The sequence below is a fragment of the Pogona vitticeps genome, chromosome 2 (assembly GCF_051106095.1).
Source record: "Pogona vitticeps strain Pit_001003342236 chromosome 2, PviZW2.1, whole genome shotgun sequence".
Taxonomy (NCBI): Eukaryota; Metazoa; Chordata; class Lepidosauria; order Squamata; family Agamidae; genus Pogona; species Pogona vitticeps.
In genome coordinates this window covers 57,659,839-57,672,962 of record NC_135784.1, presented here as the reverse complement: position 1 = coordinate 57,672,962, position 13,124 = coordinate 57,659,839, and the positions used below count along the sequence as shown (strand labels likewise).

General features: G+C 42.1%; 1 protein-coding gene across 4 annotated transcripts in view; it reads left to right on the top strand.

The window, feature by feature from the left end:
* Window positions 1-13,124, top strand: part of NR2C2 (nuclear receptor subfamily 2 group C member 2) — a 69,348-nt gene that overhangs the window by 37,827 nt on the left and 18,397 nt on the right. For all 4 annotated transcript variants that reach the window (XR_013541623.1, XM_020802809.3, XM_078385235.1 and 1 more), the window contains exons 10-11: window positions 6,129-6,306; window positions 11,877-11,998. Coding sequence is in view for 3 of the 4 variants with exons in the window: in XM_020802809.3 (XP_020658468.2) it covers window positions 6,129-6,306; window positions 11,877-11,998 (300 nt within the window). In the remaining variant the exon portion in view is untranslated. The remainder of the gene's footprint in view (window positions 1-6,128; window positions 6,307-11,876; window positions 11,999-13,124) is intronic.

Sequence of the window (13,124 nt, the reverse complement as noted above, 5' to 3'; positions counted from 1 at the left end):
ATGGACATTATTAAAGAATTCTGGGAACAACCCTCTGCTTCTCCCTCCATTTCTCGCCACACCGAGAACCTTTATCGTGTCCATGGTAATGACACGAAATTTCTTCTTAAACACCTTATACCAAACTCGCTCATTGCGGAAACCACTTGCACTAAACCCACTGGAAAGTCCCACGTTACTCCCACAGATGAGGAAGACAAGAAGTTGGAAATTATTGGAAGGAAGATCTACTCCTTAATTTCCTTCCTATTATGACTCATAAACTATCAAACTGCTTTAGGAGCATACCAGAAGCAGCTCTGGTTGAAATTTCTACCTACTCTCAAAATGACTCCGGAGGATGTAAGACAAGGCTTCCTGAATTCCTACGAGGAAACCCAAACTGTGTCAAAACACCAAAGGTTATCGACTAGGCATGCAGCAGAGGCCGCTGCCAGAGTTCTCATGTCTGCAATGACTTTACGCAGGCATGCGTTTTAACATCCTAGATGATGTCAAAACAGAAGTGGAAAACCTTCCCTTTGAAGCTACCGGGCTTTTTAATGAAATCATTTGGAGGAACTACATAAGGGCAAAAAGACAGCAAAATACTACTCTATCCAGCCTTAACCAAGATATAACAAATATCACTGGAGAAAGTCTTATTCTCAGTACCAGCAATCTTCGCAGCAGTACAGACCGTTTAAGAACTTACCTCAACAAAGATAATCTCAAGCTTCTTCCTCTGCTTCCAGCTATTGTCCTAGCAGTCGCAACGTAGGCAATCCTATAAGCCACCTGCCAAAAAATCAAAACAGTATCTTTGACTCTGCCATAGACATAAACGGAAATCACATCACCACACGGCTACAACCATTTCTGGCAAACTTGACAGGTTTAAGTCAAACCTGAGGGAATTGTTGAATACAATTCTGTAAGTATTTATCAGGATCAGAGCTGTAGAAACATGTATAGTTAGAATTAATACAGCTGAGTTGATTGTGACAGCTGAGAGAAGAATCTCAGGATTGGACAATCCTGAGATAAAGCTAACAGAGCTTGCACACACACTCTGGTGGTGGTGTGGGATGGTTGATGTTGTGTCGGAGTGCTGTGTTGGAGAGATCCTGGGAGAAGCCTGTCTCCTTGCTGCATATTTGGAGAAAAAAAATTGGCTTCAGGACTGCTCATCTGGTCAATGAACTCTGAACTAATTTACAAGGACTTTGACTGTGATTTTGCGTATTGAATCCTGTTGAACTGCTGTGCATGACCTCGGACTGGAAAACCAAGACTAAAGCTGTATATATGTGTATAACTCCTCTAAATAATACAAGTAATTTTTCTATCAACACTACAAGTTGTTTGGTGTCTTCATCTCAGGGAAGTTTTTCTACTGCTAGCACCACCTGGTGTATCTTAGTAATACCGCACCTCTGTCAAAACTGGGCTACCATCACAAACGACTCGTGGGCATTAAAAATCATCCAATTCGGCTACTGACTAGAATTTATAGAATTTCCCCCTCTTAGGGTTCGTAAGTCACACATCTTTTGACCCCGCTCTGGAAGAGGAAGTTCTATCACTTCTGGAAAAGGACGCCATTCAACCTGTCCCAATCACAGATCTAAAGAATGGATTCTACTCCCGGTACTTCGCCGTGCTAAAGAAAGGTGGAGGTATAAGATCCATCCTTGACTTAAGAATCCTAAACACTTACCTTCATCCACGACGCTTCCGGATGGTGACGTTGGAGTCCATCCTGCCCCTGTCAAAGGAAAACAATTCGTTTGTGGTGGTGGATCTGAAGGATGCATACTTCCATGTGACCGTACATCCAGATCATCGCAAGTATCTTTGGTTCATCTTCCAAGGAACCATTTATCAATTCCTGGCTTTGCCTTTCGGACTTTCAACAGCTCCCAGGATGTTCACAAAAGTCATGGCACCCATGGCAGCTTACCTGCGCCTCAACGACATCCACGTCTACCCTCGCATAGACGATTGGCTGGTAGTCTCTCCATCCAAGACTCAGACTCTGAAAGACACAAAATTCATTCTGCAGTTGCTTAGAAAACTAGGTCTCACCATCATGTTTCATGTTTCATCAACGTGAAAAAAGTCACATCTCAAACCTTCCAAGGTAGTGCATTACATCGGAGCACGTTTAGATGCTACCATAGGGTGGATTTTTCTGCCCAAAGATCGGATTCAAAAAATTCACAGGGCTCTCAAGAAGTTTCAGCCAAGGGCCCGCGTGAGAGCGAAACATGTTCAACACCTGTTAGGCCTCATGGTCTCCACCACTCCAGCTTTGGCCCACGCACATCTCAAACTGTGGTCCCTGCAGTCATGGTTCCTGGCACTTTTCAATCCCATGAGAGACAGCCAGAGAAAACGCTTCTGTGTGACTCCAGAGCTTGTAAGGCAACTCTAATGGTGGAATTATCTCTTTCCAGCCTAAGAGTTCAAATTCATCATGCCTATTTTCCCATCCTATGGTTAAAGCTTTTCTTAAAAGGACTCACTAATATGAGACCTCCAATTCGACCACCAGTTCCACAGTGGTCTCTTCAGCTGCTGTTGCATGCCCTTACTCGTCCTCCCTTTGAGCCAATGGCTACGTGTGACCTCAAGTTATTATCTCTTAAGTAATTATTTCTTGTGGCCATCACTTCTGCCAGGCAGGCAAGTGAACTTGCTGCCCTTCATTCTGACCAACCTTTCCTACAGTTTTTCAAGGATAAGGTACTGTTACACCTGGATGTCTCCTTTCTTCCAAAGGTTGTATCGGAGTTTCACCTCAACCAGCCTTTACTGCTTCCCACTCTGTTCTCTGAGCCTGCAAATGACACCGAGCGCATGCTCCACACCCTTGATGTCAGGAGGGCTCTGGCCTTCTATGGTTCTAGAACCAAGGACTTTAAGTCATCCAATAGACTTTCCTCTGCTACTTTGGGAAAAAGAAAGGTCTCCCAGCATCGTCTTCAATGCTCTCCAGATGGCTTGTCTCCACAATTTCGCTTGCTAATGAGCTGCAGCATAAGTCTCCACCTGAAGGACTTCGGGCTCATTCCACCAGAGACGTAGCTTCTTCTACTGCCCTACTACGTGTAAGCAGCCCCTTACGGGGGTGCCGGAGACTGGGATGAGTCCGAAATCCAGACAAACCTCTGACTACTGAGCAGAGCCCTTAGGTCTCAGCAAGGTCCTGTCTAAATCTCTTCCTCAAAAGCCAATCTCCTTTATTAAGAAAGCAACACACACAGACAAATCCATGAGTTATACTCAGAATAATCTGGCTCTAAATCTTTAGTAGCAAACACACATGGCCAATTAGACATTCAGCTAGTCTGTACAAGAACCAATGCATGCAGATCAAATCATTACTGCTTTATTGAAAAGGATTGCTTTAGAAAAGGTTTCAGTTGATAGTAAAATAGTTCAGTAGGTACATTTTCATATCAAGACAAACGGAACACTCCCCTCCCCACTCCAGCTATAAAAATAAAGAAATAGAATTATGCTAACTAATAAAAAGCATAACACAGTCCATCTCACGTGTCTTGGGTCTTCATAGGCTGATGCTAGATGAAATCCAGTTGACTTCCATCAGTCCATGGTAGGAAAAATAGTCCATAGCAAAATTACAAACCATTATGGGAAAAAGCACGTGTCTGACCTTTCTCAGTCCAACTCCATCTTTGTCCAACTCCCTACCAACTTCCTTCTTCTTCCCAGAATGCTTCATAAGGAACACCCCCTCCTGGGTCTTGTTGTCCCGCCTAACTTTCTCATGAGAGCTTGAGAGTTGTTATCAAGTTTTGTGGCAGAATTATTTTGACTATGAAAGTCACTGCTCTCTACTCATCTTAGCAACGAGATAATCAGAGAGCGAAGCTTCTCTGAAACAGCATGAAAAACTTTCCTACTACAGAACAGACTTTAAATCAAGATGGATGCTATTGGGACAATCTTAGGACTACATATCCCATTCTAATATGCATAAAAACACAAATCATCACACTACGTGGTGTTGATGTGCCTGACATCTGCAGGACTGCCACTTGGTCTAATGTCTCCACCTTCATCATTCACTACAGACTAGAACCGAGGGCCAAGAAGGAGACAAGTTTCAGGAGAGCGGTGTTGACGTCTGTCCTCCAGTGACAGCCTACTGTCCGGTGAGTGAGGATGCTAATCACCCTTTTGTGTGCATTCACAGAAGACCATGATGAAGAAAGAGAGGTTACCTACCTGTAACCATGGTTCTTCAAGTGGTCATCTGTGAATTCACACAATCCCGCCCTGACTCCCCTCTATCTGTCACTGGCTATATCTAGCTCATGCTCAGGTACCTATGGTGGATAAATGGAACTGAGGCTTGGGCGGGCGGAGAATGTGCGGTATAGGCAGCCTTAAACTTTATTACTTTTCTCTTAAAGCTCGAAAATGTTCCGAGAGGACCAACGCTGGCGCTGGATTAACCCTTTTGTGTGAATTCACAGATGACCACTTGAAGAACCATGGTTACAGGTAAGTAACCTCTCTTTATTAAAGGTACTGACTGGGTTAGTTTTCCTTTACTGAACTTCTGCCACAAACTGACATTTCTTATACACGTTGGTGTTACTGGAATTTGTTATAATTAGAACAATAATGGAATGATACAGATTTGATAATAAAAAAGCCTGAATCTTGTTTGTTATGCTTGTGGTGATAGCTCCATGGAAATAAATTTGAGTGGTGAATTCATATAGGTAAAGAAGCCAGTCGTCATTGTAGACATTTGCTACTGAATATTAGTCTCATGATTTGATGTGAGATAGCAAATGCTCACACTGACTTCCAAACTTGTGACAGGAAAAACCAGGATAAGGCCAGATGATTGTGGAAACAGTACAAATGCAAGAGTAGGTGATACCTTTAATCAACCATTAAGAATATAAAACAAAACAAACAAATAGCGAGTTTTTGATGATAAATCATCTTCAAGTTCACCAAGTTCTTGTGGGCTGTTCCAAACTTATGTATTATTTTTAATGTTCCAAACTCACATGGCTGATGGTGTAGAGCAGTGGTCCCCAGCCTCAGGCCTCCAGATGTTCTTGGACTTCAACTCCCAGAAATTCTGGCCAGCAGAGGTGGTGGTGAAGGCTTCTGGGAGTTGTAGTCCAAGAACATCTGGAGGCTCAAGGTTGGGGATCAGTGGGTAGAGGCCAGGCAAGCTTTTTGGATGGAAACATCTGCAGCATGCATGTTGGTTTCAAGCTCTTCAGCTAGCAATTTGGAATTTATGGCCCATCTCTTAAAATAGAGGACAGTCACAGGAAATCAGCCCCCTCTCTTTCTGAAACTCAAAGGGTTTCTCTTTAACTGGGGGAGGGATGGCTGCCTATTTAACATGACCTGCCTCTAACAGAGTTGAGATTAGGAATTTAGTTGAACCACCAGGAATAGTCAATTTAAGCCAAATTAAAGCCAAATAAATAGTTTTACCTGATGGATGCTCTCTTTAGCATGCAGTACTACTTGTTCGATGTTGTGACAAACTTGTGATAGTTTGCTGCTGAAATTTACACTAACGGAGTTACACAAGTGTTATTTATGGAGTAAGATTCCAGCTAGAGTGTTTTAAATTGTTTTTTGTGGTTGTGTTTTTGTGATGATTGGTTAATGTGAATACTGACATTCTACCACAAAGTCTAAGTTGTGATGACTTAATATAGAACCTGCACCAAACTGTTGCCGCATAAAAACTTTATGTTCACAATTTTTTCCATTTCATCCTTCCTTCCATCACTCAGTATTCTAGATTTTGTCTGATAGTCAGTTATCATTATATGTTCACTCAGTATGTTTGGTCTTAATTTGACTGTTTTTGGCTTTCTTTCCCCACTATGATTTTTTCTCTCTAAAATGTTTATACTTACATTTCCAACAAGCCTGCTAATACAGTATCTTCCTTTTGTGTGTTCCTGTTGTTGTTTTGGTTGCATAGGCCTAGGAAGTCAGATAGTGAGTTCACTGTTAGTGTATATGGGGACCTAGGTTATTTGTAATTTAATAGCTTTATTCATTCATATAATATACAGTATATGCTAATAGAAATTGGAGGAAGCTTATCTGACAGACTGACTTATTTTCAGGGCATTTGATACTTTGGCTAAAGCACTTAACACCACAGAGGGTGCAGCAGCTCAAAATGTAGCAGATGGGATGGATCCTACAGTTGGAGGAAATATACATGTAATCAGTAGGGATCAGTCTACACCAATCATTGAAGTTGAAGGACCCCTTCTTACAGATACTCATGTGACATTTAAGGTATGTGCTTTCTTAAATGTTATGCAGTCCTTCATTGAAAAAAATAGTGAACAATGTGGTTGTTGTGGGTTGTCTGGGCTGTTTGGCCGTGTTCTTAAGGTTTTTCTGTCTAATGTTTCGCCAGTCTCTGTGACCGGCATCTTCAGAGGATGGAAGTCAGAAGTCTGTGCTCTGTTGCAGTATTTATACCTGTGGGATCAGCGTTTGTCCTTTCCAGGAGATTGGGTGATTATGGTGATCACTGTGTTTTTGTTGTGGGTGTATTCCCCCGTGGAGTACATTCTCCGCCCTCCAAAGGGCGCCCTCAAAAGGGCTCAGATCCTTTTTGCTGCCGCATCGGTTGGACCTATTTCGGAACACTAGAGTAATTATTGAGATCTTTTACTGCCTATTTACTGATTCTTCCGATCATTTCTTCCATTTTCTATTTAATCATATCTTTGTTGGACATTCCCCTGTAAGTTACTCCTTTTCAATTTACCTCAGTCCTTTTTCTCTTTATCAGCATTTTTTCTCCCTTCCCTCCAACCCCCTTTGCCACTTGCATGCTTTGCACAAACAAGATACCACTTACCGACTGTCATAACCGTTGCCAAACACACTCCTGCTCCAAGTGTAAAAGCTTACAAGACCCGCTCTAAAACTACGTCTACAAAGACTTCGCTCATGCCTTTGGGAAGAGTCTCTCAATCTAGCCCCCATGGACCCAACAACATCTTCAACTCTGCCTTCAGTGCATCGAGAAAACACTCACCCAATATCAAGCCTGACGACTCCATCACATTGTCAAAAAGACCTTTCAAAGTCCGCTTCAAATTCGAGCTCGATGTCCACGTTGAAAGCTCCAATTCGTCCTTCTAGGAAAAAGAAGGATAAGACCAATCCTAAGAAAACTAAGAAACCTATGAAATTGACTCAAATAGATCCACCTCAGGTGGGCCCTCCTCCTCCTTGAGGAGTCTAGAGATGCCCCTGGCTCAATTTCGGATAGAGACGACCCAACTTTAACACCAGCTCAGGCTGCAGCTTTCTTCACCAGCCTTTCGCCAAGTACTGGCCTATCTCCAGCTGATGTTCATTCCAGCCTGGCCTCAGCCCATTCAAGCTAGATCATCAGGGCAGGCAATACCTATTCAAGTCTCTGGTTCAGAATCATCTCACTAGTCTCCCCGCAAGCGCTGGGCGAAGAAACGACTCTTTTCTCCAGTCCAATATGTCCCTCCACACAGGGAAATTTACTATTATCATGAACCCTCTCAATACCCAACTCGAAATGACTATGGGGATCATTACCACCACTACAACCCCTACTATCATGAAGACCGGACAGAGCATGTCTATTATGATGAACCAAGAAGGTTGAGATATGCCTCTCCACCTCGATACTTGCCTTCCATGTCACCTTCACCGCCACGACACCAACATCATTCGTCCATGATGTATCCAACATCACTCACCATACATCGATCCTACGAAATCAGCTCTCAAACGCACTCTTCCAGTATCGATTATACCAAAGCAAATGGAAAGCATTCCTTTCTTTCGCCAATTTTCAGAACTTACCTACAACACCGGTTTCCCTGAATACTTTACTTACCTTTATCCTTCATCTCTTTAATCTCGGACTATCTCACTCTACCCACACAGTGTATATTTCTGCTATTATATCCCACCAGCCTTCTCAGTCTGATTTGGCTATGTTTTTTTTCTCACCCAACGTTGAAGAAATTCTTGAAGGGACTCTATAATATTTGTCCACCATGTCAACATCCGCTCCCTCAGTGGTCTTTGCAGCTTGTCCTCAATGCACTTACCCAACCACCTTTCAAACCAATGGCTACTACTAATTTCAAATTACTTCCCTTGAAAACATCTTTCCTTGTGGCAATAACATCTGCTAAACATGCTAGCGAGCTTGCATCCCTCAGATCAAACCCACCTTTACTTCAGTTCCACGCTGATAAGGTGACCCTCTATTGTGATGTATCATTTTTACCCAATATTGTCTCTGAATTCCATCTCAATCTACCATTGATTCTACCAACTCTATTTCAGTCTCCTTCTACACCTCTCGAGCCCATGCTCCACATGCTTGACATAAGACGCTCTTTGGCCTTCTACATCGATAGAACTAAATCATTCAGAAAGTCTCCAAGGCTCTTCTTAAGCTTTCATTGCCCTCATAAGGGTGCCCCTGCTTCACCTCAAACTATCTGTCACTGGATTGTCTAAACTATCTCATTGGCATATCAGCTCACAGGCAAAACACCTGCTGAACATTTAACAGCTCCTTCCACCAGAGCGCTGTCAACTTCTACTGCCTTCCAGCGTGGAATAGAACTTCCTCACATCGGCCATTCAGCTACATGGTCTAACCCATTAACCTTTGTGAGACACTACCATCTTGATATCTGGGCGAAGAATGATGCTGTTTTTGGCAGAGAGATCTTGACATCCTTTCTACCATGACGTCCCACTATCCGGTAAGTGAGCTTGTCAGTCACCCAATTGTGTGCATTCACAGAGGCCACGAAGAAGAAAGAGAGGTTACCTACCTGTAACCATGGTTCTTTTAGTGATCCTCTGTGAATCCACACATCCCACCCATCTTCCCCTCTGTCCATCACGTTGTCCTTGATATAGGCCTTGGACAGCAGCAGACTCTTACAGGAACTGAGGGGGCCTTTGGAGGGCGAAGTATGCGCCCCACGGGGGAACGTCCTACTAATCACATGTCTTTAAGCTCTAGAAACATCTGAGACGTCCTGCGCAGGCACAGAACAACCTAATTGTGTGGATTCACAGAGGACCACTAAAAAAACCATGGTTGCAGGTAGGTAACCTCTCTTTTATGGATGGCTGTTTTTCTTCTTCAGTTTGGTGTTGTATTCTTGGTTTGATGGCTCTTTTGATTTCATTATGAAATCAAAATCATTATGAAATCATTAATGAAATCAAAAGAGACATCAAACCAAGAAAACAACACCAAACTGAAGAGGAAAAACAGCCACCCACAAGTAAAGTATTTCTGCCATACATCAAAGAGGTCACAGACCGCATAGGGAAACTTTTTGAAAAAACACAACCTACAAACAGTATTCATGCCCCTCACTAAAATACAACAAATGTTACAGTCAGCAAAGAACAAAAGGGACCCCCTCACCACTGCAGGAGTATACAGGATACCTTGCAGTTATGACCAGGTATATATTGAAATCACAAAATGCAGCATTCACACCAGAATCAGAGAACATGAGAGACATTGCAGACTAAAACAACCGGAAACATCACCAGTAACTGAACATGCCCAAAAACAAGCTGGACATGAAATTCTATTTCAAAATACTGAAGTACTGGACAACACCAGCAATCATTATGTTATACTGCACAGGGAAGCCATTTAAATCGACAAACACCAACAGAGCTTCAACAAAAAAGAAAGTTTAAAACTCAGCAAAGCCTGGCTCACAGCACTGAAAAATACATCCTGCAAAAGGTCAACAAACTCTACCCAGCCACCCAGACCGATGATCACTGCACACAAAAGACCAGCTAACGACACCCATCGATCACAGTGACAGATCATCTCCCCCTTATCACAACAATACACCCACAACAAAAACATGCTGATCACCATAATCACCCAGTCTCCTGAAAAGGACAAAAGCTGATCCCACAGCTATAAATACTCAACTGTCCTACAAACTGTAACAGAGCACAGACAGAGTTCTGATTCCTGTCCTCGAGAATACAGTGAACAGTATCTTTGTTTCCCATGCAGTCTGTTTCTTTGAGAATTTGCTGTGGGAAATCTTGTTGATACAGTGGTGCCTCTTTTAACGACGATTATCCGTTCCAGGAAAATCGCCGTTAAGCGAAAACATCGTAAAGTGAAAATAAAAACCCCATTGAAACGCATTGAAACCCGTTCCGGTGGGGTAAAAACTCACTGTCCAGCGAAGATCCTCCATACGGCGGCCATTTTTGCTGCCTGTATAGCGCGGAATCCGTCCCTAAACACAGCGGGGAGCCATTTTAATCACCCGGTGGCCATTTTGAAACCGCCAATCAGCTGTTCAAAAAACGTCATTTTGCAAAGAGTCGGTTCCCGAAGCAGGGAACCGATCATTACAAAGTAAAATTCCCCTATTCAGACCATCGTTTTGCGATCGTAATTGCGATCGCAAAAAAGATCGTCATTAAGCGGTTTTGTCGTAATGCGGGGCAATCGTAAAACGAGGCACCACTGTATAGTTACCCCAGTATAGCCTAGATTTGAATTCTGGAAAGGATTAATTTATATTAATTGAAAGTTCCTATCGCCCATTTTAGGTTTCAAGACTACCTAGGACTCTGTTTTGCCCTGGGGAAGTCTTTAGGAGCCTTGGGACAGGGAGCAGCCTTTAATAATTAAAACATGCTGCTAGATTGCCAGTGATTGTTCTGATCCGAGTAGTGGCGACCCAGTGGTGATTTTTGACTGTTAAATGGTCTCCATTCCCAGTAGACCAAAGGCTTCCCCAGGGTAAAAGGGAGGCTTGAAACTTGAAGTGGGGGTATAGGAAGCTTTCAGTTAATTAAGTCACGAAGTTTGAGAGTTAGACACGTTAGGTTATAAAAGGATGGCTGTTTATGATATGCCACCCAACTGTAAAATATAAAATTATCCACAATGTATACAGTGTTAATCATATTTAGTGTGTTAATCGTTATACTCTGAAATTCCTATACCGTTTTGCAGCTTTGAAGTGTGATCTATAACTGTAAAGAAGCACGGAACTATAATATTAAACTCAGATAGTTCTGTGCTGGTACACAATGTCCAACTTTATTTCATTCAGGACTATGAGAAGTCTTTTTTTCAAAGCCACTGTTTGAAGAAAGCTGAATTAAAATAATATATTTTTCTGGGTGCTGTCTGTAACTGAAGTTGGCCACCATAGTAACATATCTCTATTTTTTTTCTCTCACTGTGTGAATTAGTTCTTTGTTAAGACCAAGCTAGTCTTTGATAATACCCAAGAATCATGAGCACTAAGCAGAGTGCATTCACTCTAAATCTTCCCATCAGTGACGTATTGCAGTATATTATATTTGTCATGATGAATTATGTGTCCAGGATATGGGAGTTTGATTTTCTTAATAATCAACATTTATCAGTCCATGGGATACAAAGGATTCTTCTGTACGTCCACATTTCAAAAGTGTTTGCTCTATTCACTGTCTTCTTAATAGGCCAAACCTCACTTCATAATGGAGTGTTAACTATGTATGTCACTTTAATAGCCTTATTTCCAAAGATACATTAAGCTGTTTTTTACATGTTAACTACAAGTGTACAAATCAGCCACAAATCAAGTGTAAAGATGTGTGGGATGTTTCCAATTTTTATGACAAAAATTCTTTAATAACCATTATAACTTGCATAGTGCAGCTCTGTCCCTACAGTGTACAGACTTGGGTGGTGCTTTCAAGGGTCTGCTCTGTTTAAGGCAGGTAGACTGGCCCTGTCTGCTCTGTGCCAGTTTGTTAAACAGTTTCCACAGTACTTACATGTTGTTCTCTTGCAGTTAACCATGCCAAGTCCAATGCCAGAGTATCTGAATGTTCATTACATTTGTGAGTCAGCATCCCGGTTGCTTTTCCTTTCCATGCACTGGGCTAGATCTATTCCAGCTTTTCAAGCACTAGGGTAAGAAGATGTCCTTCTCAAGGAACTGATGGAAGTCTCTCAGTTGGGACTGGTGTTAAAATTATGTCTTTATTGAGTTTAATTTATGGAAAAATCCACGTTTTAAAATTGTAAAAATATGAAAACCAAGATATACAGGTCTTGCTGTTATTTGATTTCTCTTTCACTTTATATATTTAGAATGCTTGTGTACCTCAAAGTGTGTTTGTGTAATACAATCACATTCTAAAATAACATGTCAGAAACAGGTAACATTTTGCTCGTATGATACCAGGATTCTTTAGCCAGTATTTCCTGCTCTCACACTTGGTCTTCATTGGTTTTACTTTTTTGTCATCACCTTTGAAGAGAAACCTCATTGAAAACCTCTGGAGGAAGTGACTAGGGCTAAGTAGCTGGAAGTCAGTCAGCTCAAGATGGAGATAAGTTTTTCTTGGCAATAGTTCTGCTTAGGTCCTTTAATTCAACTTAAAACTACAGTCATGTTATAAGGACCATTTTTTGTTTTGGGGGTGAGGTGGGTTAAGTGTCCCTGGGTTCTGATACATTTAAAAAGTTTGTGTACATCTCTTTCGTTTGTTTGTTTGTTGACTTCCTGAGTACAGTGGTGCCCCGCTTGACGACGATATGTGTTCCAGCAAAATCGCTGTTAAGCGAAATCGTCGTCAAGTGAAAAAATCCCCATTGAAATGCATTGAAAACTGGTCAGTGCGTGCCAATGGGGGAAATACCTCATCGTCCAGCGAATATTGCCCATAGAGAACCGCAGATCAGCTGTTAAAAAACACTGTAATGTGAAGCTTCCGTCTGGAAAGCAGCCATTTTGAGAAGGGAGGGAAGCCATTTTGCGGAACTGGAAAACAGCCATTTTGAGGAGGGAAGCCATTTTGCGGAGCCGGAAAAAAACAGGCTCCTAATCAACGTAAAGCGGATTTCCCCCATTGGAACCATTGTTTTGCGATTGCAATAGCGATCGCAAAAATGTCATCGTCAAGCGATTTCGATGTCATGCGAGGTAAGTGTCTAGCAGGGCACCACTGTATATGTGCATGCAGACATGTACATTTTATCAGGTATTAACTTCATACCATACTGTTAATTCCAACTTGTATGGTAAAGTGTTGTG